General features: G+C 43.2%; 12 protein-coding genes across 12 annotated transcripts; 5 read left to right on the forward strand and 7 right to left on the reverse strand. All coding sequences in view use genetic code 12, as the record gives it.

The window, feature by feature from the left end:
- Nucleotides 1-950: 950 nt before the first annotated feature.
- Nucleotides 951-2,426, reverse strand: HGC1 (cyclin; the record flags this gene model as incomplete). Its single annotated transcript, XM_002619763.2, has 1 exon — nucleotides 951-2,426. The coding sequence occupies one exon, from the start codon at nucleotides 2,424-2,426 to the stop codon at nucleotides 951-953; it is 1,476 nt and encodes a 491-aa protein (XP_002619809.2).
- Nucleotides 2,427-4,841: 2,415 nt separating this feature from the next.
- On the reverse strand, nucleotides 4,842-6,554 carry FOB63_000915 (uncharacterized protein; the record flags this gene model as incomplete). Its single annotated transcript, XM_002619764.2, has 1 exon — nucleotides 4,842-6,554. One exon carries the CDS (start codon nucleotides 6,552-6,554, stop codon nucleotides 4,842-4,844), a length of 1,713 nt encoding a protein of 570 aa, XP_002619810.2.
- Nucleotides 6,555-7,156: 602 nt separating this feature from the next.
- ERG2 (C-8 sterol isomerase) lies at nucleotides 7,157-7,807 on the reverse strand (the record flags this gene model as incomplete). The annotated part of the gene is made up of 1 exon (XM_002619765.2): nucleotides 7,157-7,807. One exon carries the CDS (start codon nucleotides 7,805-7,807, stop codon nucleotides 7,157-7,159), a length of 651 nt encoding a protein of 216 aa, XP_002619811.2.
- A 495-nt stretch (nucleotides 7,808-8,302) lies between these two features.
- FOB63_000917 (uncharacterized protein) lies at nucleotides 8,303-9,271 on the forward strand (the record flags this gene model as incomplete). Its single annotated transcript, XM_002619766.2, has 1 exon — nucleotides 8,303-9,271. One exon carries the CDS (start codon nucleotides 8,303-8,305, stop codon nucleotides 9,269-9,271), a length of 969 nt encoding a protein of 322 aa, XP_002619812.1.
- A 26-nt stretch (nucleotides 9,272-9,297) lies between these two features.
- Nucleotides 9,298-10,293, reverse strand: cpr-c1 (aldo/keto reductase; the record flags this gene model as incomplete). Its single annotated transcript, XM_002619767.2, has 1 exon — nucleotides 9,298-10,293. The coding sequence occupies one exon, from the start codon at nucleotides 10,291-10,293 to the stop codon at nucleotides 9,298-9,300; it is 996 nt and encodes a 331-aa protein (XP_002619813.2).
- Nucleotides 10,294-11,028: 735 nt separating this feature from the next.
- On the reverse strand, nucleotides 11,029-11,826 carry NRM1 (Nrm1p; the record flags this gene model as incomplete). The annotated part of the gene is made up of 1 exon (XM_002619768.2): nucleotides 11,029-11,826. One exon carries the CDS (start codon nucleotides 11,824-11,826, stop codon nucleotides 11,029-11,031), a length of 798 nt encoding a protein of 265 aa, XP_002619814.1.
- Nucleotides 11,827-13,863: 2,037 nt separating this feature from the next.
- On the forward strand, nucleotides 13,864-14,763 carry FOB63_000920 (uncharacterized protein; the record flags this gene model as incomplete). Its single annotated transcript, XM_002619769.2, has 1 exon — nucleotides 13,864-14,763. One exon carries the CDS (start codon nucleotides 13,864-13,866, stop codon nucleotides 14,761-14,763), a length of 900 nt encoding a protein of 299 aa, XP_002619815.1.
- Nucleotides 14,764-15,044: 281 nt separating this feature from the next.
- On the forward strand, nucleotides 15,045-17,042 carry LRO1 (phospholipid:diacylglycerol acyltransferase; the record flags this gene model as incomplete). The annotated part of the gene is made up of 1 exon (XM_002619770.2): nucleotides 15,045-17,042. One exon carries the CDS (start codon nucleotides 15,045-15,047, stop codon nucleotides 17,040-17,042), a length of 1,998 nt encoding a protein of 665 aa, XP_002619816.2.
- Nucleotides 17,043-17,109: 67 nt separating this feature from the next.
- CRN1 (Crn1p) lies at nucleotides 17,110-20,131 on the forward strand (the record flags this gene model as incomplete). Its single annotated transcript, XM_002619771.2, has 2 exons — nucleotides 17,110-17,876; nucleotides 18,145-20,131. 2 exons carry the CDS (start codon nucleotides 17,110-17,112, stop codon nucleotides 20,129-20,131), a joined length of 2,754 nt encoding a protein of 917 aa, XP_002619817.2.
- A 53-nt stretch (nucleotides 20,132-20,184) lies between these two features.
- IQG1 (Iqg1p) lies at nucleotides 20,185-24,882 on the reverse strand (the record flags this gene model as incomplete). Its single annotated transcript, XM_002619772.2, has 1 exon — nucleotides 20,185-24,882. The coding sequence occupies one exon, from the start codon at nucleotides 24,880-24,882 to the stop codon at nucleotides 20,185-20,187; it is 4,698 nt and encodes a 1,565-aa protein (XP_002619818.2).
- A 278-nt stretch (nucleotides 24,883-25,160) lies between these two features.
- Nucleotides 25,161-25,838, reverse strand: FOB63_000924 (MIND complex subunit; the record flags this gene model as incomplete). Its single annotated transcript, XM_002619774.2, has 1 exon — nucleotides 25,161-25,838. One exon carries the CDS (start codon nucleotides 25,836-25,838, stop codon nucleotides 25,161-25,163), a length of 678 nt encoding a protein of 225 aa, XP_002619820.2.
- Nucleotides 25,839-26,297: 459 nt separating this feature from the next.
- Nucleotides 26,298-26,783, forward strand: VMA11 (H(+)-transporting V0 sector ATPase subunit c'; the record flags this gene model as incomplete). The annotated part of the gene is made up of 1 exon (XM_002619775.2): nucleotides 26,298-26,783. One exon carries the CDS (start codon nucleotides 26,298-26,300, stop codon nucleotides 26,781-26,783), a length of 486 nt encoding a protein of 161 aa, XP_002619821.1.
- Nucleotides 26,784-26,807: the final 24 nt, after the last annotated feature.

Genomic DNA, 26,807 nt, shown 5'->3' on the forward strand with positions numbered 1-26,807 from the left:
ATCCAAGTGTCTGGCTGGAGACATCGGCTCTTATCTCTGGCGATCTATTTTCGCATTCGTGGGGCCGAGCCCATCGATAGATTTTCTCCGCGAAATCTTCTCAAGTATGGAGAAAAATAAACAACCAGATATAGTATGACTGCGCGCTAATTGGGCCGTTAGCATGCGCATGCATAGGGACATAGCGACGCATGCATGCATCGTGAAGCATGCATGCGCGTGCGTTCCTTCAACATTCTTGAAAAATTCCAGGTTGGCAGATATCAGATCGGAGTCGCGTACTCATTGCATACGCAACAACGGGTTGAGGAAAGTTTCCCCGGTGCTTGGACCATTGCCAATTGCTGCATGTCGGAAACAAAAAAAGCCCTCAATTCGCCAAACTTTGCTTCGACTTCATCGTCGCATAAACGAGACAATTACGGTTATGGCCTCATCCCACGGAAAATACGGGGTATGGGCTCATCATGCGAAAAATACGGGTAGACGTGCTCCTCGTACCACATGAAAGGCAGGCATTTACTACTAAAATCTTTACGGGACGGGTGCAGGTCTCATAGCTCATCGTATATTGTTGCATATCTGCATGCCAATGGACGGCTTCCTTTCTTATGAATACTTCTCGATGGGCTGCTTCAGAACACAACCAGCATTGTTGAATTAAATTAAATTAAATTAAATTAAATTAAATGGGCACTTTACATTCAATTAGATACAATGGACATGCTCCTAAATAATCGAGGAATACTCTTTACAAGAAGTATATGGTATATTCGCTTATTGACATTGAGACCATGTATTAGGATTCGATAAGATCGTTGTTTGAATAAGATTCGTCAATAGAGGCGAAATGAAATAAAAAAAAAATATAATAGTTATGCATGGCGGCAGCGGGTACTAAGATGAATTAAAATGGTAACCCTTTTTGACGGGTGAAAGTGTCTCCGCGGCTAGACGGCGTGGCGTTTTAGTTTTGGGTCGCATATGGACTTGACCTCTTCGTGTCCGCTCATTGGAGTCGAATTGCATCTAGAAGGGTCGTAGTCAAAAATGTCATGTTCTTTTGAGGATGCAGAGGAGCGAATGCTAACCTGGCTCCCGTTGGAGCGAGAGTATGGGCCCGGAGGACACAATGAAGGGTATTGATGACTGTTGGAGTGAGCAGGATCTATCACGGGAGATCTACCGCTGACTCCTGGTTTGCGGCTAATAATAGAATATCCATCTCCGAAACGTATCTCTGAAGCTGCTTTGTAATTATAGTCGCCACCACTGTTGACTGAAGAGGTTGGGGATGCGTAAGTGTAGCTTGTGGCTGCGTCAGAAAATACTGATGAAGGCGACAAAGTCAGGGAAATGGAAACATTAGAGAGGGGAACTTCGAGTGCTAAAGTAGCAGCTTGTCTAAAGCTGGTAGTGATGAGAGAATAGAACAGTTGTGGACCGCGGGATTCAAAGCATTGTAAAAGGTACGATGGCGCCTTTACAATGCTACGGACCAAATGTTTGTGGATTTCACGATAATGTTTGGCATCCACCACTGACTCGTCAACAATAATAGAATGGTTTAATGTTTGGTAGTTGAAATCTGCCTCGTTCAAAGAAAATGTGTCGTTCACCAAGTCCACAATCACCTTGGACAATTCCAACAGGTTGTATCCAACCAAATCATACAGATAACATGCCGCGTAAGCAGCAAACTGCTTGATTTTAAAATATTCACCAAGTTTAGATTCCACATCCTCATCTTTGGTGATTTTGAGCTCCTGTGAATACACCATATACTCGTCAACAGAAGGGTCATTCAACTTCCATTCCAAGGCGTTCATGATGTGTATTTCCATTTGCTTGAACATTTCTGCATCATAATTGCACCGAGAACCGCACAATTTGATCAATTCGCTAAGTTTAGGCATGCGGTAACGCTCAGTTGGACCACGGAAGCGAGCGCCTCCTCCGTAGCCCAAATCCAGAATCGTGTGTACTTCTTCGCTTCTTCTGTCAGAGCTTAAGTTAATAAAGTGATTATTTCCTCCAGTCACCTTTGCGGCAATCCACAAGCAGGTGGTGATGATGAGCTGGACCTGGTCTAACAACACGATACGTTTCAGACAGTAGCGATCAAAGTAGCGCACAGCTTTGTAGAAAACAAAGGGCAAGATTTTCAACCGCACCAGCATCTTCAAGAGATAGTCAACCAACTTAGAGCGAACAGTAGAGTTGATGTACGGCTGATTGCCGTAAAGCTTGACGTTGGGTCTTGCCTCCTCCAAGGCAGCCTTCATGGTTTTCATGATTTCTGCCGAGTATTCATGGATCGATTTTTCATGGCACCTCACCTCGGCCTTATAGGACTCGTACGGGTATCGGTATTGGTGAATGGTAACGGAGCTATTACTGAAAGTGCCGTGGACTCTGTCATACATCAAGAATGATCAATTATGTGGAGATGGTATATGTGGGCAAGGTATGAGGAAGGAATGGGTAAGCGAAGGTGATGCAGAACAAGTTGTCAAAAGGTTGGGGACTAGACTGAAAAGAAAAAAATAAGCCGTCACAAATTTTGTATCAGAAGGAAGCGTGTGGGCAGTGGCCAGCAGAGATATATAAAGGTCGGGTACCAGACGGGACAAGCAAAACAACTGAACACCGAAGTGGGTATATAATAGAAAAAAATGTCCACAGATAATGCGTTTCGCAGTCTTGCAGTACATTAGCACCCGCAGATGGGCCATATGACGCCAATGGGCGCACAGTTCCTGCGAACGTGCATAAGCCTACAGGCCACAAAGGGCTAAAATTGGCGATTCGTAACAATTAGCGGTTTTTGCCAGCAGCCAAGGGCATTGGCGGAATAGCATAATACAATTGCAAAATTTCAGTACCTGCGTATACTGCTGCGGCGGGGTTTAAATCCGCCCATAGCCGAGGCTAGCCCTGCATCAACAACAAATAATCCTGCGCAATACCATTATCGTACAGCGCGTCCAATTCCACTAATTCCCACTTGAAAAATAGCCTGCCTGTGATTTAGGGGAAAAATTGTGGGGCAGGCACGAGGAGGAAACAGGCGCGGCATCTGGAGAAGGTGTCTGGAACCTAACGCTGTTTTCGCTGGGGCCCCTACTCTTGCGTTTGGGTGGCCATCTCGTCTTTTACTCGAAACGGCCGTCTGCGCTAGTTCTGAATGCGCATGAACAAGCTCGAAGCGCGACAAGTATTTGGAGAAGCACAAAAAATACGCGTTCGGTAGGACAACCACACAGTCCAGACAATAGTCAATTTTTAACCGAGGAGAATGAGCCCGAGATTGGTGTTGACAACGATCAACGCATCAGGCTGGTGCGTGGCTGCGGAAAAAGCAAAACAAGGCGAAAAGAGAAAAAAATAAAAAAAAAAAAAAAAAATACAAACAATAAGTGGAAAACTATGCCATGGCTAGTTTGTGTAGTTTGGCTATTTTGACTAACTTTACTATTTAGTCTAACTTGTCTATTTTGTCTAAATTTTAATCATAATGTTCTGTGTAATTGGCGAATTTTGTCTGGGTAGTGTTTTGTTGATGTTTCTCTTGCCCCTTCGGGACACATTGACACCCACTGTGGCTAGTGCAGTCTTCGAGTTCGCATTGGGCACTTTTTCTACTGCTTCATCACCACGTCGGAAGTTTCTCGGGCGTGCGCATAATCCTTCCGAATTGGGCCCGAGGCATGGTACTATTTTCACCCTGCTCTATGAAAAGCATCCCATGGTAAATGCTGCATTTAGCCCGTGCTGCAATCATTTTCTTTCGCACTTAAGGGATCTCTGCTCATGCAGACGCGGGCTTGTTTTCTTAGCTTAGGGTAAGTGTGACATCCATCGCGGCCGCATTTTCTCGCACCACAATTTACCCGACTGCTCAAGACTATATGTGGGAATTTCTGTCTACGCTTCGTTTTTGTCCTTCTGTACTTTGGGGGTTCTTCGGCCCTCGTATCTGGGCCTGTTGGCCCTCCCTCGTACGTTTCTCCATTCTCTGCATAAAATTTACCCGTCCTACTCACGCTTGGGCGTCCTCGACCGAGACAAATCGCACCACCGCATCTGGAGCGCATTTGCTGACACACTTCTGATTTTATGTGCCCGAAATGTCGAGAAACTTCTCTAAACAGTGTTCTTCTCTGTTTTTACCCCTCACACAGCGGAGGTTCGTGCGTGGGGGGAACTATTTGGGAAGCTCGCAAAATGCCACCTTCTCGCGGTGACACGGCTGATTCTGCTCGCGCTACACTAACCCGCGCCCGCTTCATGCAAGTACGAGCTTACACACTTAAGCGAGCGAGAACCGCGCTCCACCAAACTCGCGCTTCAACACCGTCGTCAGGCCCTCCTCAGTTGAAGTAGAAAATATAGGGGCTGATTGTTCCCCACGAATTGGGCTGTGTTCACGCGAGTGGATACAAGCACCGAAACCGAAACCGCAAAGTCAAGATGCAGATAGCCCCAGTGCGCACAGGCGATAACCATGGAAGCACATAGGCCGCCTCCACGTAGATGCGAGGCGGCGGCGCACATGGCAGAGAAACACATGCACAAATAGGCCGTGTTTGCAGGAAGAACTTAGCAGGGCATTATTTCCACGCTTGACGAGAGATTGATTTCTTTCTCCTCCCCCAACCCCTGCATTGTACGGTGGACCGAAGCTTCCTTTGCTTTGTTCTCTTTCCCCTGCATCACCATGTGTGTTTACAAGTGGATAAGCCTAATCGGGGAACATAATTCTTTGTTGGACTTTACAGGCATCTTATCTTTTTCCCCCTTTTTTTTGGCGCTTCATGTATTGTGTTCTATTATTGCCTCTAAACAATGTTGCTTGACAGCATCGCTGGGAGGACAGAGTGTGCATCAATGTGCACGTTTCCCTCCTCAAGAACGCCCTCATTGATGCACAGGCGTATGATTTTGTCCCAGTCAGAAAAAATAACAAAATATACCTGAGCCACAGAGATAAAGAGGAGCGCAATCACCATGCCCATCCACAAACCTACCAACTTTAAGTCAAAGTAAAAGGCAAAAACAAATGCACACGGGAGGGCAATAAGGTAGTATGATATCAAGTTAAGGTAGCCACCGATTTTTTGTCTACCTTGGCCCCGCAAAATTCCTCCTGTGGTGCAAGCCAAAAAATCATTAATTTGGTAAAGGGCACCAACAATCAACACCTGCGATGCAATGTGCAATACATTGGGGTCATTGGTGTACAATGAAGCAAAGAAATCTCTCAATGAGAAAAGAATGATTGCGTTGAGGCATCCAAAGACAGCTGCTGTGTATATGGAAGCTTTCGTGGCGATCAACAATGCCTTTTTTGAAGCAGCGCCAACATACCACGCAATCCTTGTTGAGGCAGCAATCGAGATGGCAAATGATACCTGGTAAAGTAAAACACACGTTGTAGAAACGATGGATTGTGCTGCCAAAACGTCCGTTCCAAAAGTGGATGCAGTAAAAGTAATGATTTCAAATGCTAGCCACTCTGCTTCCACCATCAAAACCCCTGGAACAGACAAGTCTGTCATTTTTCTCCAGTTCTGAAAGTAGCGTCTGTCGAACAACAGCAAGCGAGGCAAGCACCGATATCCATCCACATACAACGTGTACCAAAGGAGGAAAAAGCACATTAACCAGTCCGAAATGACCACAGACAAAGGAGCCCCGATAAAACCAAGACCAATGTGCTTATTCCAAACTAAGAGGTAATTTAATAAAGCGTTCAATGGTGCACAGACAAGCAAAACGTATGTTGAAGCATGAAAGATGCCTTGAGCTTGTAAGAAGTGCTTCAAGTTTTCGAACAAGATGAATCCTGGCAAGCCAAGAGCCAAGATCTGCAAATATGTTGCCGCCAACTCAGCTAATTCCTTTTGCGACTCGCCAACCAAGAAGACGAGGATTGACTTGGAACAGAAGACCCACAAGATGAAAATTGGAATGTACAAGAGTGCAAGCAAGTACGTACAACGGACAAAATACAAGCCCACGGTTGTGTAATCCTTACGGCCAAATGCCTGGGCACATAAAGTGTCCAAGCAGGTGGAAACACCTTGCACAATGGCATATCCGCTGATATTGGCTGTCATGGAGGACAAGGAGACGGCACCAAGCTCCTTGGAGCCCAAGCGCCCAACGGAAAAGACGGAGGCCACAGTAAGAGAGTACTGCAATAAGAAAGTGATTACCAATGGCACAGAATACTCCAACAACACTTTTGTTTCTGTGTAGAGGCTGGTCTTTGGTTCTCCTAAGAGCACTTCTGAGTTGTGGGATAAAATCGCATTGATGCTGGAATTGGCCACCGAAATGTTCGATCTGGCTGCAGAAAGTGTATCGTCGACGGAGTTTCTCGACCGCTTCGCCGACAAAGCAAAGTGAGGCGGAATGTGGTCTGTGCCCACAGACGCGATGGATGCTCTTCTCTGTTGGACATAGTTGATGAATTCCTCTTCACTCACTTCATTCGATCGTGCCAGGGTAACTGACAAGAGCCCTGTGGTCTCACTTGTATCGGGCATGGTAATTGAAAAAAGATCGCTGCTCAGCGGCGATTAAAGAGGTGCGCCTTATCTACTGGTACCTTATCTCTTTATTATCGAGGATGCGCGTTCAATGACCTGTCTAGGAAAGTGGGCGGCCACTAAAAGAGCGCGCCTTACAAACCACTATTTGACACATGGCACTGGTTTACTTAGTTCTTGAACCGCGATTGACTAATGGTGCTTTGGACAGAGATTGAGTTTGTGGGTGGTTTCTGGTGCTCCTTCTCTTGTCTAGTCTGAAGCTCTGTGCTTTCGAGCTCCTAAAGTTTCATCTCTCAAAATAGCGCGCTATTGGTTTTGCGCTATCGATTATGTACTTTGAACCGTACGGTGAAATTATTGTGCATGTCGGAATTATTGTGCATCGAGGTACATATCGAGCTTAGGGCTAGTGTTATTACAATGGTTCTAAAATCTTTTAAACCATAAATTGAGCAGGGAAGAATGTCTTCTCTTTCCTCAACTTGAAGCATACTATACTTGTTTAGTCTCCGATTTCCATCTCGATCTTGCACACCATCAGATACGATTGAATTTATTAGCTTTCTAAACGCTCTATATACAACCCATCAGTCTGCTCAAAACTTTCCTCTCAACAAGTTGATGATCATATCTTTTGCTGTGAAGTAGGTAGTTCTGGCGAAAGAATAGTAGTCCAAAGTCAGCGACGCAAACAGCACGAATCCGAATGGCAACATAACGGGAATCCAGCCTTGAGCCAACTCAAGTGCAAATCCACCACGGTCGAAAGAGTACTGCTTAACATAGCCTCTTTGCAAATGATGTTGGTCGCCAGGACGGTATTCTTCTGGAAGAACAGCGTTTGGTAAAGAGGCACTTTGCATTCCGGTCAAAATGGTGAAGTAATCATCAGCATAGTGGACTCCGGTGTGGCCCTCGGTTCCCACTGCAGTTCCGAAAAAGATCAAGTACTCGGAAATCGAAGCGTGCAAAATGAACATCGTTCCCATGGCTCCTCCAGCATTGTTGAACATCCAGTCATCCCAATTGAGATCGTTGATGAGGCCTGGGTAGGCTGCTTGAAGCTTAGGAGTTAAGTCAATCATAATGGCTGTGGCATTTCCATCTGGGTGGTCTGCCAAAGTCTCTTGAGCCAAAGATTGCAAAAGCTTAGGGTCGAACACGAATCGGGAAGGAAGCCATGTCTGGAAACTTGCTTCGAGAACAGCAAAAAATGCAACAGCGATAGAGAGAAATTTGACCCACATCTTTTGTCTGTTGATACTTGAAGTGAAAGTTGGTTGCAGACTACTTGTATTTTTTCCGTTACGAGTATACGATGCGAACGGAATTTCGGTTCATATACGACAAGTCGAAAAGTTGACCAGAACCGGTTTTCGATATACAACGGAATAACGAAGTACAAGAAAGTCTTGACCTCAGTGCTAAGCCTCTGCTTTTTGTTCTCGTTATCCCTTTTCCTCAACTTTTCTTTTCCTATTCCTTAACTTTTCTTTTCCTATTCTTTAGCTTCGTCTTCCATTTGACATGTAGAAAACATCATAACCATATACTAGACGGAATTTGTATTTCTACTCGCCTGGTATCCAAAATGAACTTTGGTACTTCAAGGATAAGCAAGACGCGGGAAGCAAAGATGGTTTCTCCACATTAGCCTTATCACTTGTCTCTATCACCTCTTCTGTACAGATAGAACGCGATCTCTATCTACACTCTTCCTCTATATTCCTCCTTTAGTCTAAATGTTTGATGAACTGGCCAGACAGAATATCGAGGGGAAGGATGCGGCTGATCTCTTGGAGGAAAATCAGAAGATAATATTTGGTGTTACTCAAGGAAGCCACAATCTCGATTCGCTTATAGCGCAATTGCCTCTGAACGATTCTTCTCTTGCGAAGAAAGTTGCCGATAACTTATTGAGAGTGGAGCTCCTTCTCTTCTATTCCATTGGCCCTGTTGATCATAGCTCAATACAGCTGAGCCTAAAGTGCTTGGAGTCTCTTCTTAGCGAACCTGAGGTAGATGACAATTCAAATGCATTATTCAAAGTCAAGTATCATGACTTGTTGACGGATTACCAATTTTGCTTCACAGATTCAACAAAACGACTTCGATTAGTCGACTTAATTAACAAAAAGCTCAATTTCTTGAAGTCAATATGTGGGAATGAGCCTTTGGTTCACGACATTCAGCTTAAAATTCTTCTACTTTACATTCTCAGTGAGGCTGACTTACGGAAAAGAAACATCTATCAGTATTTGAAGGAAGAAGGAGTTTTTAGTCGAGGGTATCCAGTCCCAATCAGAGAATATGTTTTGCTTTCTACAGGAAACAGGCTCATGTCCATCTCTGCTTTCAATATTCTTACTGAACATTTGCTGGCTCATTTTCCATTCTTCAAGCACTTACTTGAAAGACACCATGTCCAGCTTCTTGAATACTATCTTGAGAATAATATTCAGCGTCTTCCTCGGTATTTTAAGTCTATCAGATTGGTAAAGATTCCAATGCTACTATGCTATAAGCAGGAGGAGGTAGATATTGAAGACTTGGTGTTCCGCATGATTGTGGGTAAACAGCTTCCAGAAGGTACAAGAATTGATCAGCTACAGGAGATGGTTTTTTTCGGTCCCAAAGTTGAAAAGTACGATTCCATGAACACACGAATGAAGAGAGTTTGCGAGATGGTTGATTCATTAGCTATACATTGAGATAAGTAACAAAGAAGCCTATTCTACTAATCGTATTTTGAGTATTCTTTGGTCCAGTATTGTCTCAAGGTGGGATGCTTCTCACCAAGAGTGTTGATCTTCTCCACTTCCTCTGGAGTCAAGCTGAAGTCAAAGATGTTTACAAGTTGAGACTGTCTCTCTTCATTGCCCGAAGTTGTAACTGGTAAAACTCCTCTTTCAAGGACCCATCTCAACAAGATTTGGCTAGGGAGTTTGTTGTACTTCGAAGCCAAGGTATCCAAGTAGTCAGTGAGCTCGCCTTTCTCACCCTTCACAAGGGGGGCCAAGGGACTGTAAGCCTCGACCAAAATTCCGTTTTTCTGACTAAATTCCACGATTCCTGGAGTTTGGTTTTGCAAGTAAGCATTGAATTCGATTTGGTTGACAACGGGTTTGATTTCAGCTACCAGGAGAATTTCCTCCAAATCTTTCACGGCAAAGTTGGAAACACCGATATTCTTAGTCAATCCTTCTTTCTGAGCTTGTTCCATGGATTTCCAAGCCTCGGCCAAATCGAACCCATGTGATTCCTTGGAAATGAAAGGGGCATGAAGCAAGTAGAGATCGACATAGTCCACCTTCAATTCATTTTGCAACGAATGCTTTAAAGAATCATAAGGCTTGCCATGTGGAGAAATCCTTGTATGTGACAGGTCACCAGAGAAGTACTTATCGGTCAAAAAGACATTCTTGCGGTCCAATCCAGCAATTGCCTCTCCGATTTCACCATTGGTGTTGTAGATTTCAGCACCGTCGATGTGCACAAAGCCTTTGGCCAAAGCAGACTTGATAGCATTGACCACATTGGCATCGAGTTCATTACGACCGAACTTAAACCATTTGGTACCTACGCCATAGGCAACGGCAGGAATTGAGTTTCCGTTAGACAATTGGAACTTGTTATTGGAGAGGGACATTGTTAAGACTGGTGTGAAGTGATGCGAAAGATAGCAATTAATAAGCAAATGGGGTGGGGACTTCACAGTACTTATATGCCACATTTACGAGGAGAAAATTGTGGAACTTACGCCACATTCAAGCCTCAGATATCAGATTTGCTTCGTTTGTAAAGACTGTTCATAGTGCCTACGATCGGTTATCGACCCCGTTTATAGAAATCACGCTTATCTCTCCTACTGCAACTTTTGGGTGGGCTTCTGTTCGAGGCGTATATGCACATTTCTGGTCCAGAGTAACTTCTTTCTGATCGAAGTCTTGCATATCAATACAATTTCAAAAGAGGGAAAAGTTAAACGTGTCGTAGCTACTAGTTCTGCGAGATCGAATTCAATAGAACTTATGGCGATTATTCTCCTTTGTAATGAGGGAGGCAAGAGGGGAAGATCGGGACATTATGCAGGAATGAAATTCTTCCTGTCACTTTTGCACGTCACCTTTTGACATAATAACGCATGTTAAGCCAGCACGTTGTGAACACCTACCGTCGGTTGAGGATCGTCTATAAGTGCAATGAATTTGCAAAATTCATGATATCACAGGATTAAGCATGTCCAGCCACGCGAGTGGCTGCACTGTAGGGAATGTAGTGCATAGTACACATGTTTTGAATCACGCCTAGGGACATCTGTTCTACCAGTAAATATGCATTAGAACTTGTTCTGTCTATATAATGATACAACATTGGACGTCGCGGCCAGAAAGAATTAGGGAATAAAACAGAATCAAGCGAGGGAATTGAACAACGTCAAGTATGCAATGAAGGAACGTAAAGCGCGTCAGTAGTATCCCAGGCCAAGCTGTAATAAAGACTTTGCCACAGAAAAGCTGCTCGGTGTTCCAAAGCTGCTGTGTCTGAGAGGAGATGAACCCAAGATGTCTTCCTTGCCTTTGCGCAAGTCTGTAGATACCTCGTCCACTGTTTCGTCAATGGTTTCGTCGCTATTGGAGTTGGCGTTGTTTTGGAGAACCATCCTCGACGTGGCTTTCATTGGCGTTTTCAAGATCTTATGCACTGATGGGAGTCTCTGTGTGGATAGTGGGAGCAGCTGAGGATACGCGTTGTGGAAAGACGACAGAGGCTTGATGTGGAACAAGCGCAAGCTGCCAGAGGGTTTGCGCGATGCTATGGTATTCAACAGCGGAAGCCTGGTAGCTGGTTCCACTTTCTTCAAGTTTCTGTTTGCCGACGTGTGGAAAGTTCTTGGGGCAGGTGCCTTGGACTTGCAAACGCGGATCGTAGGCGAAGCAGCCATCAGCGCGTCCTTTTTCAGCTTGAGCTTGTAGAAAGCCAACTGTAACCTAAGTTTCAATTTGGTGGCGGCTAAGTCTGCCTTGACATTTTTGTTGTTGGAAATTTTGTACTCGGAAAAGCTCTCGAGTTTACGCGCCGGAGCAAGCCTGGTCCGAGAAGGAAGAATCATGCTTGCCGATTTGGACAATCCATTTCTGGAGGCAAAGTTTGGCGGTAATCCACTTAAGCCAGAGCTAGATTTCCCTCTGTGTAAAGGAGAGCTAATGTTGATGTTGACGGGGGCCAAGGCCACCCTTTTGGAAGGTGTGGAAGACGTAGCCATGGATGCTGATGATGAATGCGATAGCAGAGGCTTTTGTAACCTTTTGCAGTTTTTCAATTAGTGTTGATTTTGGGTTGAGTTTTTTTTTTTTTTTTGAGGTGGCCAGCGGCAAGTGCTTGGCCCTGGTGTTTGGTGTTGCTAATGGAAAGAGGTGTGTTTGGAGACGAGGCGTGGATGGCGTGTGGTTTTAAGAAAAGAAGGTCGCGTCTTGTGTACTATAAACAAGACCGATTAATGCCAAATCAAAACAGCGCTGTCGTTTATACAAGCAGTGTGACCAACTTTCATGCGTGCACAAGAACTGGTGTTTGAAGCGTGTCTGTTTGTTTGGGGAGTGCACATGTGTGTGTTGTTTACACAAGGCCACATATAGTAAGGCAGTGCACAGATAAACCACATTGAGCACTACTTGGAACTGGGTCATAGTATATGGGCAGAATCACGTTTGCTTGGCCCAATTCTGAGTTTCTACTGTAGTTTTCAGTTACAATTCTGGGTATTTTGCCTCACCATTTGTGATTCTCGTCGCTGTTGGGTTTTTCGGTTTTTGGCGCGCATGCACCTTGGCTCGTATTGATGCATGGCCACGACTTAAGTCAGCCTAATCGATCCGCGACACAAACAAAGAGCTTTTTGCAAGATCTAGGAACGCCAATTACAAGTGAGCATGGAAAATCCCGAGCTTTTCTCTGCATTGGGGCGTTACTCTATTTTGTTCTTTCCGTTTTAGTTATGAGGTCTTCTGCTGTTTACGAGCCTAGCTTTGCCTCATTGAAAATAGATTCGCAATTGGGTTCCACTTCTGTAGTTTTTATCTGGGGCTACTTATTTTTACGCGTAGTCTCGTTAGGTGGGGTCTCTGTAATCGTGTAAATGTGTAACTGGAGATGACGAGTTAAGTTAGCATGTGCAGTATGGAACAATAGTGCGTCGCGTTCGCTAAGGACAACCGTTACTTAGAATCATATAATGCTCTTTGTTAACAGAAATGTAAAGCAGTGGCTGGTAATAATGCTTCAGGATGACTTGGTGGCGTAGCTATGTAGAAGAATGTGCTTTTGGAGTCAATATATGGCTTTTCTGATTTTATAGTGTGTGTTTCTATTCGCGTTTTTCTGATGATTTGGCTATTTTTAAGTATTTTTCCAAAATGAGAAGTGGGTGCCATGGCTAAGCAGATATTTTAAACAAGCGGTTCAGCTAGCTCGGTTGATGTAAAGAATACATAGGCTAATCAACAATCGACATTATTTCACGTTAGAAGAGGAAGCCTTTCATCTATGTAGAAACTATTCTATCTTCGTTAAAATGCCTGTCCTCCGTACCAAGGGAAACTCATCCGAACAGAGCTTCTCCAGAATAAACACACCGTTCGTCACTTCAGTCGTCAATGTCTTTTCAACCTAAATTCCATTTATCAATTTATTTGTTCGTGGATGTTTGTTCTAATGAGTAAGTGATCAGTTTGAAATTTGTTGAGGTATCTCAACCTGTCGGATACTCAAAAATCTGATGTGAATAAGCGAGCCTCGCTTCCTTTGGTTACTTTCAAAGTTTCTTTTTTCATTATTTTTAACTTATCTATGGTTAAACGCTGAACCAATAATAGAGGTAAGATTAATTACTGGGACTTTCTGTAAACCCGCAAGCGCCTTAGTTGTCGAAGTTTGATACTCAAACTAATACTTGATAACACCAAAAGTTACTCATAAAGGACTCAATTTGACACTAAAATGTCGCGTCACTGATAGATTCGTTTCAGATGTATGACATGGTGTACCTCAACTACTGAAAAGCGTTTTGCCCACTCGAGTAATTTCCTAAGGACTCTTCAATCAGTGAATAAGACCGATTGAAGTGATAATTGTGCCTATAGAATCAAAAAATAAGTTCTTTAGAGTTCATGGTAAAATTATGGGGCCAGCCTTTATAAAGGACTTTGGTCATTGCCCCGAGGTTCACACGACCAGCATATTGTATACACGAAACTCCTGATAACACAAAGAACCTTATCGCCACTTCCATTTTACATAGGCCATGAGCTTGAGAAGCAAACTCTCTTCCTTGAGAGAATATTTGACCCCTATAAACAATGAATCAAATTTTCGAAAAACGGGGGAAATTTCGCCTGAGGAATTCGTGAAGGCTGGTGATTATTTGGTGTATAAGTTCCCAACCTGGTCATGGGGAACGTGCCCGCCACAGCTTCAGAAAAAGTTTTTACCGCCAGAGAAACAGTTCTTGGTCACTCGACATGTGCCTTCATACCAGCGAGTTGCCACTGCAATTCCAGACTCATTCGAGAACACAGACGAGGAATTTGAACATGATAGCGATAGCGAATGGATTCCGAGAATGAATACAGGTGGAATTAACGCCTTGAAGCAGCAGCAACAACAGCTGCTGTGCCAGCAGGATTTGGATGACCTAATGGACGATGCTGCTGAGGACGAATTGGCTGAAGACGACCTTGATGAATTCACCCACATTGAGCTGGACGAACTGACGCTTCGGAAATATGATCTTTACATTGCATATTCGACCTCTTACAGAGTACCGAAGATGTACCTAGTTGGGTTCAATGCAAACGGGATACCGCTCTTGCCTCAACAAATGTACGAAGATATCGCAGGAGACTACAAGGACAAGACTGCCACAATTGAGAATTTACCGATGTCCTACAACACGACCTCGGTGTCGATCCATCCTTGCAAACACTCTTCTGTGATGAAGGTATTTATGAAGCATGCTAAAGCCAAAGCACACAAGACGCAGGCGGATTTGTCTTCGCAATTAGGGTCTTTAGAGTTGCGGGACAACTCCAGTGAAGACATTGATGAGGGTATTCGCGTGGACCAATATCTTGTAATCTTTCTAAAATTTATTGCTAGTGTCACGCCAGGGATCGAGTACGACTTCACTACTGATGCCCTCTGAACATAATTTATAATGGGACATTCACCCCATAGTAAAGAGAGATGTAGAGAAGCCTGGAATGAGTACACATTAATCCTATCCTGAAATAACTTCGTATGTGATACCTTGACCCATTCCAGTTAGATTGCAAGGAAATAGGAATTATCCGATTATTTCACAGGATAGCGTGTCGGCGGGAGGGGTATTGGTCTAGTAGTTCGAAATCCACTAATGGTGCGAATAGGTGCGCGCAATACGACCTTTTATCAGTTGATAACACGGGCCCATCTGTCAACTTAACCATGTCCGAAAAACTTCACAATCGGAAAAAAAAAGTGGTAGAGGATGAAAATGCGATAGAAGAGTTTGATGCAGATGAAGTTGACGATTCTAACACGCCAACTACTGAAAATGCACCAGTTTCCAGATCTCATTCACGACACTCCCGTCACAAGCAGGCAAAAGACAAAAGCGAGATCAAGAAAAAGTTGTACCAGACAAGAAGAGCCACCTTTGTTCTTGGTGCTGTGATTGGTTTATTGATAACCATTGTGATCACTGCAGCTTCGTCCGATGACATCAAGTCTGAATTGGATAAGCTAGTATCGTTCGATTCTGTGAGCGATTTGTTTGAAGATTTGAAAGGTTCGTTTCCTCAAGGTATTCAGCTGATGCTTGAATTTGATGAATCCAAAAAAGGCACAGAATTGCATGGCTCAGCTGAATCTTTTTCCGTAGGAAAGAGAATGAAGAAAGTGCATAACCTCACCGAAAAATACAATGTTGTTTTAGTCCCTGGTGTTATTTCCACTGGTATAGAGTCATGGTCTATTAACGATGAAGGAGACTGTCCTTCTACACCTCATTTCAGAAAGAGATTATGGGGATCTTACTACATGTTAAAGACGATGGTATTAGACAAAGCATGCTGGCTCAAGCACATTAAGCTTGATCCTGTCACTGGATTAGATCCACCAAACATTAAGTTGAGAGCATCGCTGGGCTTCGATGCAGCAGATTTTTTTGTGGCTGGTTACTGGATTTGGAATAAAGTTTTACAGAATTTGGCTGTCATTGGGTATGGGCCCAACACCATGACTAGTGCCGCTTACGACTGGAGACTAGCATACCTTGATTTGGAGAAAAGAGATGGCTTCTTCACCAAAATGAAACTTTCAATCGAAATGTCGAAGAAGTTGAGCGGAGAAAAGACATATCTCGTGGGCCACTCCATGGGGTCCCAAATTGTTCTTTACTTCTTGAAATGGGTAGAGGCCGAAGGTGAGTTTTACGGTAATGGAGGTCCTAACTGGTGTAATGAATATTTAGCTGGGTTCATCAATATCAGTGGATCGCTCTTGGGAGCTCCTAAAGCTATATCTGCCTTGATTTCCGGTGAAATGAAGGACACTGTACAATTGAATCAATTAGCTGTTTATGGATTGGACAAGTTTTTCTCCAAAAAGGAAAGAGTGGAGATGCTTCGTACATTCGGAGGCGTTCCTTCAATGTTACCTAAAGGTGGCGACGTGATCTGGGGTAACATTACAGCAGCACCGGATGACCCAACTAACCATCTCATCACCAATACAAGTGACGTTGAAATCAGTGGGACAAAATCTGACACTTTTGGTACTTTTATTAGATACAAAGCCAAGTCCAACGAATCAGCGTCAATCACAGGAATTGAAGAGGATGAAAAGGACTTTTCCATGATGGACAGTATCGACTTGCTTCTCGATACGTCACCCAAATGGTTTAGAGACAGGGTCAAGGAACAATACTCCTTTGGTATAGCACAGACAAAAGAGGAGCTTGAGGAGAATAATCACAAGCACCTGAAATGGTCCAATCCTTTAGAAGTGACTCTTCCCAAAGCTCCAGACATGAAGATTTTCTGCTTTTACGGAGTGGGTAACCCCACAGAGAGAGCATACACTTATAAAGAAGACCTCACTTCTGGGCTCCCTCTTGTCATTGATACAGAAAGTAAGAACCCTGTGTACTTTGGTGATGGAGATGGCACTTTGTCTTTAATGACACACACTATCTGCCATGAGTGGCAAAAGGAAGGATCTAGATTCAATCCTGCTGGTATTGACGTAAAGGTTGTGGAGATTAAACATGAGCCAGACAGATTTGATATTCGTGGTGGTGCAAAAACAGCAGAGCACGTTGATATTCTTGGATCTGCAGAGTTGAATGAATTGGTGCTTAAAGTTGTTTCTGGCCACGGAGACTCTATCAACAACTCCTACGTTTCTGAATTGGCCGATATCGCCAAACGTCTTGAAATTTAGCCATGTTTTGTATACATTGTATATCGTCTATGAATTCATGATACAGTGCGAAAGTGAGACTCCGCAAATGGGTTCTTTGTCTGCCGATGCGAAAGAAGGCGACTGTGCAACCACATGCGGGTTCTGTGGCGCCACTTTTGCATCTAAGGGGACGTATGGACGACACTTGGACTCGAAAAGGGGCGACTCGAAGCACCCTCAAGTCCAGATCGATCAGATACGAGCCAACGTCGTACGACGCGGTCCCAATAGGCTGAAGGAGAGAGTAGAAAAGGCCAAAAAGAGCAAGAGCGTTCTGGCCAGAGCATACAACAGCAAAGAAGCGATACGAGAGAAAAACAAGCTTCGGCGGAAGGAAAGAGATATGCGTATCAAGGCCAGACTAAACGCTACCGACTGGTTACTTAGTGCCATAGAGGGGAGCACCAATACGCAATCAGACTTTGCCACGCAGCCGAAGTTCTCCACGCAACCAAAGTTCTCCTCTTTCAGCACTGCTGTAGCCATTTTACTTTCCCCACGCTCATGGCCCGTGTTTGGTACGGTTCCAGGAGAGACTGAATTCAAGAAACTATTGGCCATGTTGTCGCTGGCAGAGCGCCCGCTTCAAGAGAGGCTCTTCCTCAAGTACGGAGAATGGAAAAAGATGGAGGAAAAGTGCAAGCACGAACTCTGGCAGAAGGATGTGGATCAAGCGCTAAGAAACTACATGGGCCAATTCAGTATTTGGGAACTCTCGCATGCCTCAGAAGTTCTTCTCCGCAAACAAGCCGAGCTTTACGAAAATTACACACAGGGGGAAGTATTAGATTGGATGGTCAGTGAAGAGGACCAGTGAGACATACATAACGAGGAAACATGAATTAGAGACAAGTAATGGCGACAGAAAGTAGTTAGCGCACGCCGGGTATGTATGCGCCTCCATTTACAGTGGCCGCAGTGGATGCCGAAAGGGACGTGTCGTTACTTTAGCTGCACTCCTTCCGCGAAGTATCAACAATCTGGCATTTGCGATTACCAAACTTTACATCATACATTGGCCATGAGGTATGCAGAGTTCTAGTAGCACATTGTGCATATACCTGTACTAACACGGATATAGTGGGAAGTTTGTAAGGGCGTCCAAGTACAGACACGTATTTGGCCAGCCAGCCAAAAAAGAATTGTGCTACGAAAACTTGAAGATCACCAAGAATGCTTGGGACTCCAACATTATCAACACCAACGGTAAGTATCTTTCTGTAAATTGGCAGGCTTCCGGAGGTGGCGCTTTCGCTGTTATTCCCCTTTCTGAGGTTGGGAAAGCTCCGGACACCGTCCCTTTGTTCCGGGGCCATAAGGCCGCAGTGTTGGACACTGCTTTCAACCCTTTCAACGAGAACCAGGTTGTCAGTTGCTCCGAAGATGGAAAAATCTTGCTCTGGGATGTTCCAGAGGATTACTCGTTCCACAATTATGTTGACGACGATGGAAATGCAAAGGACATTTTAGAGCCAACTAAAGTCCTCGCTGGCCACACCAAGAAAGTAGGCCACGTTGAGTTCCACCCATGTGCTGAGAACGTGTTGGCTTCCTGCTCGTTGGATTATTCTGTCAAGATTTGGAACCTTGAGACAGGAGAGGCTGTGATCACTTTACCTCACTCCGATTTGGTTACTTCCTTTTCTTTCAATTACAATGGTAGCCTCTTGGCCACCACGTCGAGAGATAAGAAATTGAGAATCTGGGACATTCGGAGTGGAAAAGTTATATCTGAAGGTCCAGGCCACAATGGTGCAAAACCTTCGAGAGTAGTTTGGTTAGGTAACTCGGACCGTATTTGCACTACTGGCTTTTCCAGATTGTCTGATAGACAAATTGGTATCTGGGATTCCAATGACATCGGAAAAGGGCCAATCAATGGCTTCATTGTCATTGATTCATCGTCGGGTGTTTTGATCCCTATCTTTGATGAATCAAATTCTATATTGTACGTGGCTGGCAAGGGTGATGGTAACATTCGTTACTACGAGTATGACAACGATGAGTTGTATGAATTGTCCCAATACACTTCCACAGATCCACAAAGAGGATTTGCATGCACTCCGAAGATTAAAGTCAATGTTCATGAGAACGAAATCTTGAGATCTTTCAAGACCGTCAACGATCACTCTATTGAGCCAATATCCTTCATTGTGCCAAGAAAGTCCGAATTGTTCCAAGAGGATATTTACCCAGATGCTCCATCCGATAAGCCCGCACTTTCTGCTTCTGAATGGTTTGAAGGAAAAGAAGTAAATGGACCTTTGTTAGTGAACATGGAGTCTGTCTTCGAAGGTACAACTCCAGAAGTCAGAGACTCTGCACCAGCAGTTAGCGTTTCTGAAAAGAAAAAAGCAAGCTCAGTTGCACCTGAAGCAGCAAAAGACTCTCCTGTGGTGGACTCTCCTTCTCAGTCTACCTCCAAGTTCGACTCGCAGAAATTTGACTCTTCCAACTCTTCCTCCAAAAATGAAGTCGATGAAGTTTTGAAGGGTTCTCAAAAGGTCGACGATCTTCTTAATAAGGTTGTAGACGAATCCGAGGATGAAGATGCTCAAAGAATTCAAGAGAGCAAGGATGATGGTTGGGAGGAAGTAGAGATTCCTAAAACCACGGCATCCTCGGCTGAAGCTGAAGCAGAGTCGAAGGAAGAGCCAAAAGAAAAACCCAAGGAAGAGCCTAAGGAGGAAACCAAGGAGGAACCTAAAGATGAAGTTCATGAAGCTACGAAGGATTCTGAATCTAAGGAAGCTCATAAAGAGGAGGTTCCTAAGGAGGAAGCTCCTAAAAAGGAGGCTCCTAAAGAAGAACTAAAGGACTCATCAGGGGAAGAACCCAAAGTTGGGCTTAAGGTGGAAAGTAAGACTGAACCTAAACTTGAAGCGAAGATTGAAGCCAAGGCCTCAGCAAGCGCTGGACAACCTACTTTGAGAGCTACGGTTGACAAGCTTGCGAAGCTTGTTGAGAGCTTAGAAAGTCACATCGCTACATTAGTCGAAGCCAACATCGAGAAGAATGAAAAAATTGAGCTGTTGGAGCGTAAGGTCGAACAGCTTCTCAAGAAATAGATACAATGACTTTAGATACACTTATATTTTTACTTCAACGCGAAACTCATAAGTTAATCTTTCTTGATATCATAAAACTTTCTGAAGATCAAGGATGCGAGGTTTTCGGTTTCAAACGCGGCCATTCCATTGAACATTTCCCAGTACTTTTTCTTTTCATATTGATGATCCAACAACTGATCCAATGTAATCGTAGTACATGCTCCTGGTATAGTTGCAAGGCCATCTGCAGCCTCAATAACGAATGCACCCAGTTTATGGCAACTGAACATGAAATGGAGCTTAGAAGAAGCGGCAAACCTTTCCTGAAGTGCCCCTCCAAGGTCTCGAATCACATTTTGCTCAAGAAGTTTCTTTGCTGAGTATCTGTATGAGCCAAATTTAGGAAGTCTGTTGTTCTTTTTCAATTGGCGATGGTAAAAGTATTGTTTGCTGAAAACAGGAATGATGTTGAAGATTTTCTTTTCCTTTGGCCTGAGTTGCAATTGGTCAAGCACTTCATCAATATGCGTATTATAATCTCCCAACTGTCTCTTCAAGAACCGTTCCTTTTCCTCCAACTTGCGAACAGTCTGTCTTGCAATTTCCATTTGCTCCTTCCTATTTATCCTCTGCTTGTCTTTCGTTTTGATATCTACCACGATTTGGTTCAAAAGCTCTTGAAACGAATCCTTTCTAGAAACCTGTCCCATTCTCTCCAACTGAAGAATGACCTTTAGTGCCAATTTCTTGAGTTCAACATAGGTCATGTTGGGCATATCCCCCAAGTATGATGCCCTGTACGGATTTGCCTCCGAAGGCTTACTCAGGTCAGCTTCCGAAGCTATAATTTCTTTAAATGTAACTTCGTGAACTGGTTTTATACCATGAATAAATAACTCTAACAAGTCATCACCTTCTTCAACTCGTATCATGTATAGTAAGCATCTTTTTGCTTGTGTAAACAAAGTTTTAGCTTTAGAGTCTGCCACTGAATCTTCCTTGGTAACAGGACTCAAAGTTAAGGTATAGCTTCCCATCTCTGTTAAGCTGACATAATCATCTGCTGCATCATTCAACTCCCGCAACTTTTCAGCAACAGAACGAAGTTGATCATCAGCACTTGGTGCCATAATGTCAATGTTAGGACGAACCAATTTTTCAATGGAAATCATATCGGCAACTCTCATGGTCAATTGAGGTCTTTCGTGAGCAACTATGTCATCGTACTCATTCATCTCATATTCTGCTTCCAAATCTTTGACATTGATTATTTCACGAATAAGAGACCTTGTGTTTTCTGTGCATGAGGTGACATAGTCATTGAGGGGTTTCATGAAGTTGTCGCTAAAAGGCTTCATCGAGAAGACTTGCAACAAAACCCTGTTTAAGTACCTCAAATTATTGACCGCCATGTATTCTGGGCGTGAGCCAAACGCACGTTTTGTGGAGAAGCCATAATTTTCCGGTAAATGGAAGATAGATCCAATGTAGTGTTTTATGAACACTGCGCCCGCAACTGCCAAGTGATGCTTATCGCTCTGATCAGGAAAATGAAGCTGAGAAACCATGTATGCTTTTTTGGCCAAGAACCGTATATGCACCGGAAGTTTGTCTATTGTTAAACGTAACATTTCAACAGTGTCCGTTGTAGCATCTCTCAAAGCCATCAAGTTACTAACAAAGGCACTTGAGACTCTGGGGTCCTTTATTGCTTCTTGAGCAGTGACGCCTTCATCCATGACAGAGGAACCATATGCTCGAATATCTTGCTCCCTCAATTGGCTATAGATTTTGGCTGGATCTGACTCAAAAGATAATTCATCATCATCAATAATGGCTTCTACAACCTTGCCTATCAATGACTTCAAATGCATTCTTTGGTAAGAATGACTATGAAAGTCAACAAGAAAATCAATCCAGAAGGCGTTTTTCATTTTTGTGATATCAGCAACATTTTGGCAGTATTTGATATCTAACTCCATCAATGAACTGACAAACTTCAAAAAGAAATATTCGACTCTTGAATGCGAGTTGATTGTACCTTGCGCGAGAGGGAAAACCAGAAGAATATTGTCTTGCAATTTGGTAGTAAATTTATCCTTGTTTCTGGATGGATGCTCTTCATAAAGACGTATCCAGTAGGATGCCTTGGTCTGCAAAAAATACAACATAGACAGATAGAGCTCTATTCTCTTTTTCGCAGAGGAGCTAAGCTTATCTAAACCATTTGTGCCAACGTTCTTCGACATAATGGGTTTGTAAGTCTTAAATTTATGATTGTGTTTCATGAACTCTTCAATTGTGATTTTGTTTTTGTCCAATAAGCTCAATTTGATATCCAAATTTTCAATTTGCAGTTCCAACTCTTCATTGTTCTTTGATTTCTCAAAAATTTTATCTTTGAGGTTTGCCAACTCCATTTCTTCTTGAAAATCCAGGCCACTATCAGAAAGAAGATGGGCAAATTTTCTCACAACACTGAGAGGTGGGCTCTTCATGTTGATTAATGACTTGTAGGCATTCTGAGTATATTTACTCTTGAGGTAAGATTGAGCTTTAATGACCAAATTAACATTGCGATTGTAGTAATCCATCATGGATTTCAATTCGGAGGTAACAAAGTTGGCTCTGATCTTAGATTGCAAAGTGGTTATGCTATCAATCTGTTCATAAATACATTCCAAATCCTCATCTCTATAGAAACGGAAAAGAATGCCCCTGAACATAGACTGAATAGGGATAATTTCAGACTTCGATACACATTCCAACACGGATTTCTTATAGTTCATGACCCTTCTAACATTGTTTCCTCTGACCTTGGCAAATAGCTCATTCATTTTAATGTCTTCTCCCATCAATGTGATCAATACATTATTGCAAAGACGAGTCCGCAATATTCCTCCTCTAGCTATGCTCTGAATCTCTCGTATTTCATAGCGTAGTTTGCTAATGTTTCTAAGATAGTAACGCACTTCATTTCTGACCTTCCCTCCTCTTATAATGGATTGCAATTGAGTTATTCCTTCACTACCCAGCAATTTCGAGACGATTGTTTTGTTTGTGTGTTTCTGATAGAGAAACCTGCGAATGTTGGACTGAATAACCACGATACTGTCTTCAATACGATCTCTGTTTGTAGCAAGTGTAGAGGCTCTAAAGTAAGTATCCTTTGCCCGTATGCGACTTTGGAATGCAGAAATCTGAGCTTTATATCGGCTCAATGCCAGCTTTTTAAGGTAGTAAGACTCCCTTATTTTAGTTGCACGTATAAGTGATTGAAGCTTGCTGATTGAAGCCGTAGCTGACTCATCAAACTCATAATTAAGGAACTTTCTGATGATCTTACCTCTTGCCAAAGCCTGCAAATTTCTTACATTGTCTGAATAGCAAAGTAATTCATCCCTATGGCGATGTACGGTTCTTTTCCTTGTCAAGTTTGCTCGAATAATCGCATAGAGTTGTGTCAATTCACTATCGTATGATTTCAACATGATTTTATCCACAAACATATTGTAGCGGAATAAGGAGCCTTTGGAGAGGGCTTGGAGCATAATAACATTAGAAATATGCTCGTTCAATTCAGGAGTGTAGTATTTGCTATTGCGGTCAATGGCCTCGGAGGTGTCAGAACGGACCAGAGCGTTGCTAAAAGAATCAAAAATAGGCAGGGAAGTTTCAGAACGATACTTAAGAGGAGACTGAAGCTCTTGGGTATTCGAGGGAAAGAGATCAGGCTTCTTCACACTGTTCAACCGATAGTTGGAAGCTGTATACTCTGGGGACTTATCATCTGTGAATGGATTTTCGTTTGGTTTTGCTTTGTCATCTCGGCTCGAATCTTCTTTGTGTACCACCTTCTCAGGACTTAATGTCATGGTTTTAGCCATGTATGTATTTCTCAGAGGAGATCCCGGTTGACCAGAATCCGCACTCGAGAAGTTAGGTAAATGCCCATTAACCAAAGATTTTGTGGCTGTCTTGATATCAGATTCACTGAAATCAAGTTGCCCCACTAAATTTTCCATTGCAGGGTAGGAAGGGTTGAACTGGTTGATTTTATGACTCATGGCATGTAAACAGTACCACACTTTGGGCACATCCTTTGCATCATAAAGATCTGTGAGCTCAAACCGAAACAAATCAGGAACATCTAAGTAGTCTAGTAAATGGAAGAAGCGGTTGATATTTTCCGTGTGTCTGAACTCTAGTTTCGTATCGTTAGTGTAAACGGGTCGTTTCTTGGGCAAAATGACATTAGCTAGCTTGGCCAAATAAATACCATTTCTGATGTAAGAAATGAGTTCCACTGGCGACTGCAGAATTTTTTCATCAAGAACAATCTGTAACCATTCTTTAATTGCTTGAATGCGGCACAAGTATTCATATCCAGGGCCACCAGATACCAGTGAAGACGACTGATTTTGGCGAGGCGCAGTAGTCACTGTTGAATGGGCAACCTTCTTTATCGATTCCTGAGGTCTTAATTTTGAAGGGCTAGTGTTGTAATTATCTGCTTTCCTAGGCGAGATCTTGAAAGAAGACACAGTTGCAGATGGAGAATCAAAGCGGGTCCTTAGCATGGACAAGTTTGAGTTTGACACTTCAATGTTCATCTGTCTGGCCAAATCATCCAAGTCTGGAGAGTCATGTTTAGTGTTTTTCAGCGGAGTGTTTGTGTTGAATTTCAGACTTTGCTTCAAAGGTGATCTGGTTGGTGAGGTATCTTCCAACGCCTGGAGATATTTCGAGGCGACGTTTCGTGTTGCCATTGGAATCACTCTGGGGAAGAAAGGTGACCGTTTAGAGCGAAGACTTGTATCGGGAACGGAGAAATCTGTAATACGGTTATGTATTTAATGATATTACTGTATCGGGAATAAATGTCAACAAACACTACGATGGAGAATGCTGTGTTTCGAGCAAAGACAATGGCCAGTAAAAGACCCAGAATTAGAATTGCTGATTCATACTATATAAATTATGCTACCAAATTGCTGTTATTGAAATATTGCCTTAGTCCCGCCTGTAGTGAAAACCATTGGTAGTCTCACTGATACAATTTTTTTTCGCGTTCTTGCTTTGCGTAGCTTTCCTCCAAGAACTGTATAGTGTGGTTTAGTGAGTCCAACTGTGCTTTCTGCTTTGATAGTCCTGTCTTCAAGGAGTAGAGGTTTTTCACGCTTTCCAGCAACTCATTGGTGATTTCTTCGGAATTGGGGATGATCTCTTGGTCGCTCGGTAGTTCCTGTAACTCATCGTCTTCTGGCGTGAGCTCTTTGATTAGTGCAGTCACTTCGTAATCTGTATTTGTGACTATTGATTCATAGGCGTCTTTGGCTCTCTGAGGAAGCTCTCTTCGGAACCTGGTTACTTCTGTTGTTTTCTTTTCCACCTGCTGGATGACAGACCTTAGTTTCTGATTTAGTTCAGCATCGAAAGGGACAACTTCTTCTGTCGGCTGAAGTGATAGAAGGTCTTTGATCATTATATTTTCTTCGCCAAGATCGTGGCCATCAACAATTAAGGCGGATTTTGCCATCTCAAACACTTGTGCCAAGTGCTCAATAACTATATTTTCAACTTCAATCAGGAGCGGATCATGGTTGTCGGATACGGGAAGATAATGTCGTATTTTCCTCTGTGTAGAAAGAATAAATTGCTTGTATACATGGGACAAATCCTGCTTTGAGAGCGATATTTTTTCGTAATGTTGACTAGCACTCATAGTGGTGTTTTGGTTTAGACAGATGCCAGACTTTATTGAGGTAGTACACCCGTACACCAAAAGGTTTCCTGCCAGGAACTGATTGAAATAGCCTGGAGCGAAGACGAAGAAAATGAATTAAATTGCGTGTCTTGAATAAAGAAAATTCTTCTGGCCTCTCTTGTTTCTTTTCTTAGTTGACCGAAGGTACTAAATGATGTGTGGTGAATACATTATTGCGCATAGAGAGCACGGAATTTTGAATGCATCGGTAAATCTCAGGAAGACTGATTTAAAAGAATGGGAAGCAATACTGACATGGACACAGCAAAACTAAAATTATGTAACTACAGAACATAGCGAAAGAAGTACTGCCCTAGGCTTATCTCCCATGTTTCTGGTGCGCGCACTACCGATTTATGTCCAAGCTTCAATAATCCCACTTGATAATGAGCGTGAGGATTACGAGTCTACTACATAATGGCTACTACCAGCACTGAGCTTGCGCCATTTTTCGCTCCATTCTTGGGCTTTGCGGGATGTTCTGCATCGATGATTCTTTCTTGTGTGGGCGCAGCTATTGGGTCTGCCAAGTCTGGCATTGGTATTTCGGGTATTGGTACTTTCAAGCCTGAACTTATCATGAAGTCCTTAATTCCTGTCGTTTTGTCGGGTATTCTTTCTGTTTATGGTTTGGTTGTGTCTGTGTTGATCGCTGGTGGCTTGAATCCAACTGAAGAGTACACTTTATTCAAGGGCATCATGCACTTGGCATGCGGGTTATCAGTTGGTTTTGCTTGCATGGCTTCTGGTTATGCCATTGGTATCGTGGGTGATGAAGGTGTGAGACAATTCATGCATCAGCCAAGATTGTTTGTGGGAATCGTCTTGATTTTGATTTTCGCTGAAGTGTTGGGCTTATATGGGTTGATTATTGCCTTGATCTTGAACACCAAGGGCGCATAGTTTTCTCTTGCCGGCTATCCTCGT

Source organism: Clavispora lusitaniae, assembly GCF_014636115.1.
Source record: "Clavispora lusitaniae strain FDAARGOS_655 chromosome Unknown tig00000003_pilon, whole genome shotgun sequence".
In the NCBI taxonomy this organism is placed as follows: Eukaryota; Fungi; Ascomycota; class Pichiomycetes; order Serinales; family Metschnikowiaceae; genus Clavispora; species Clavispora lusitaniae.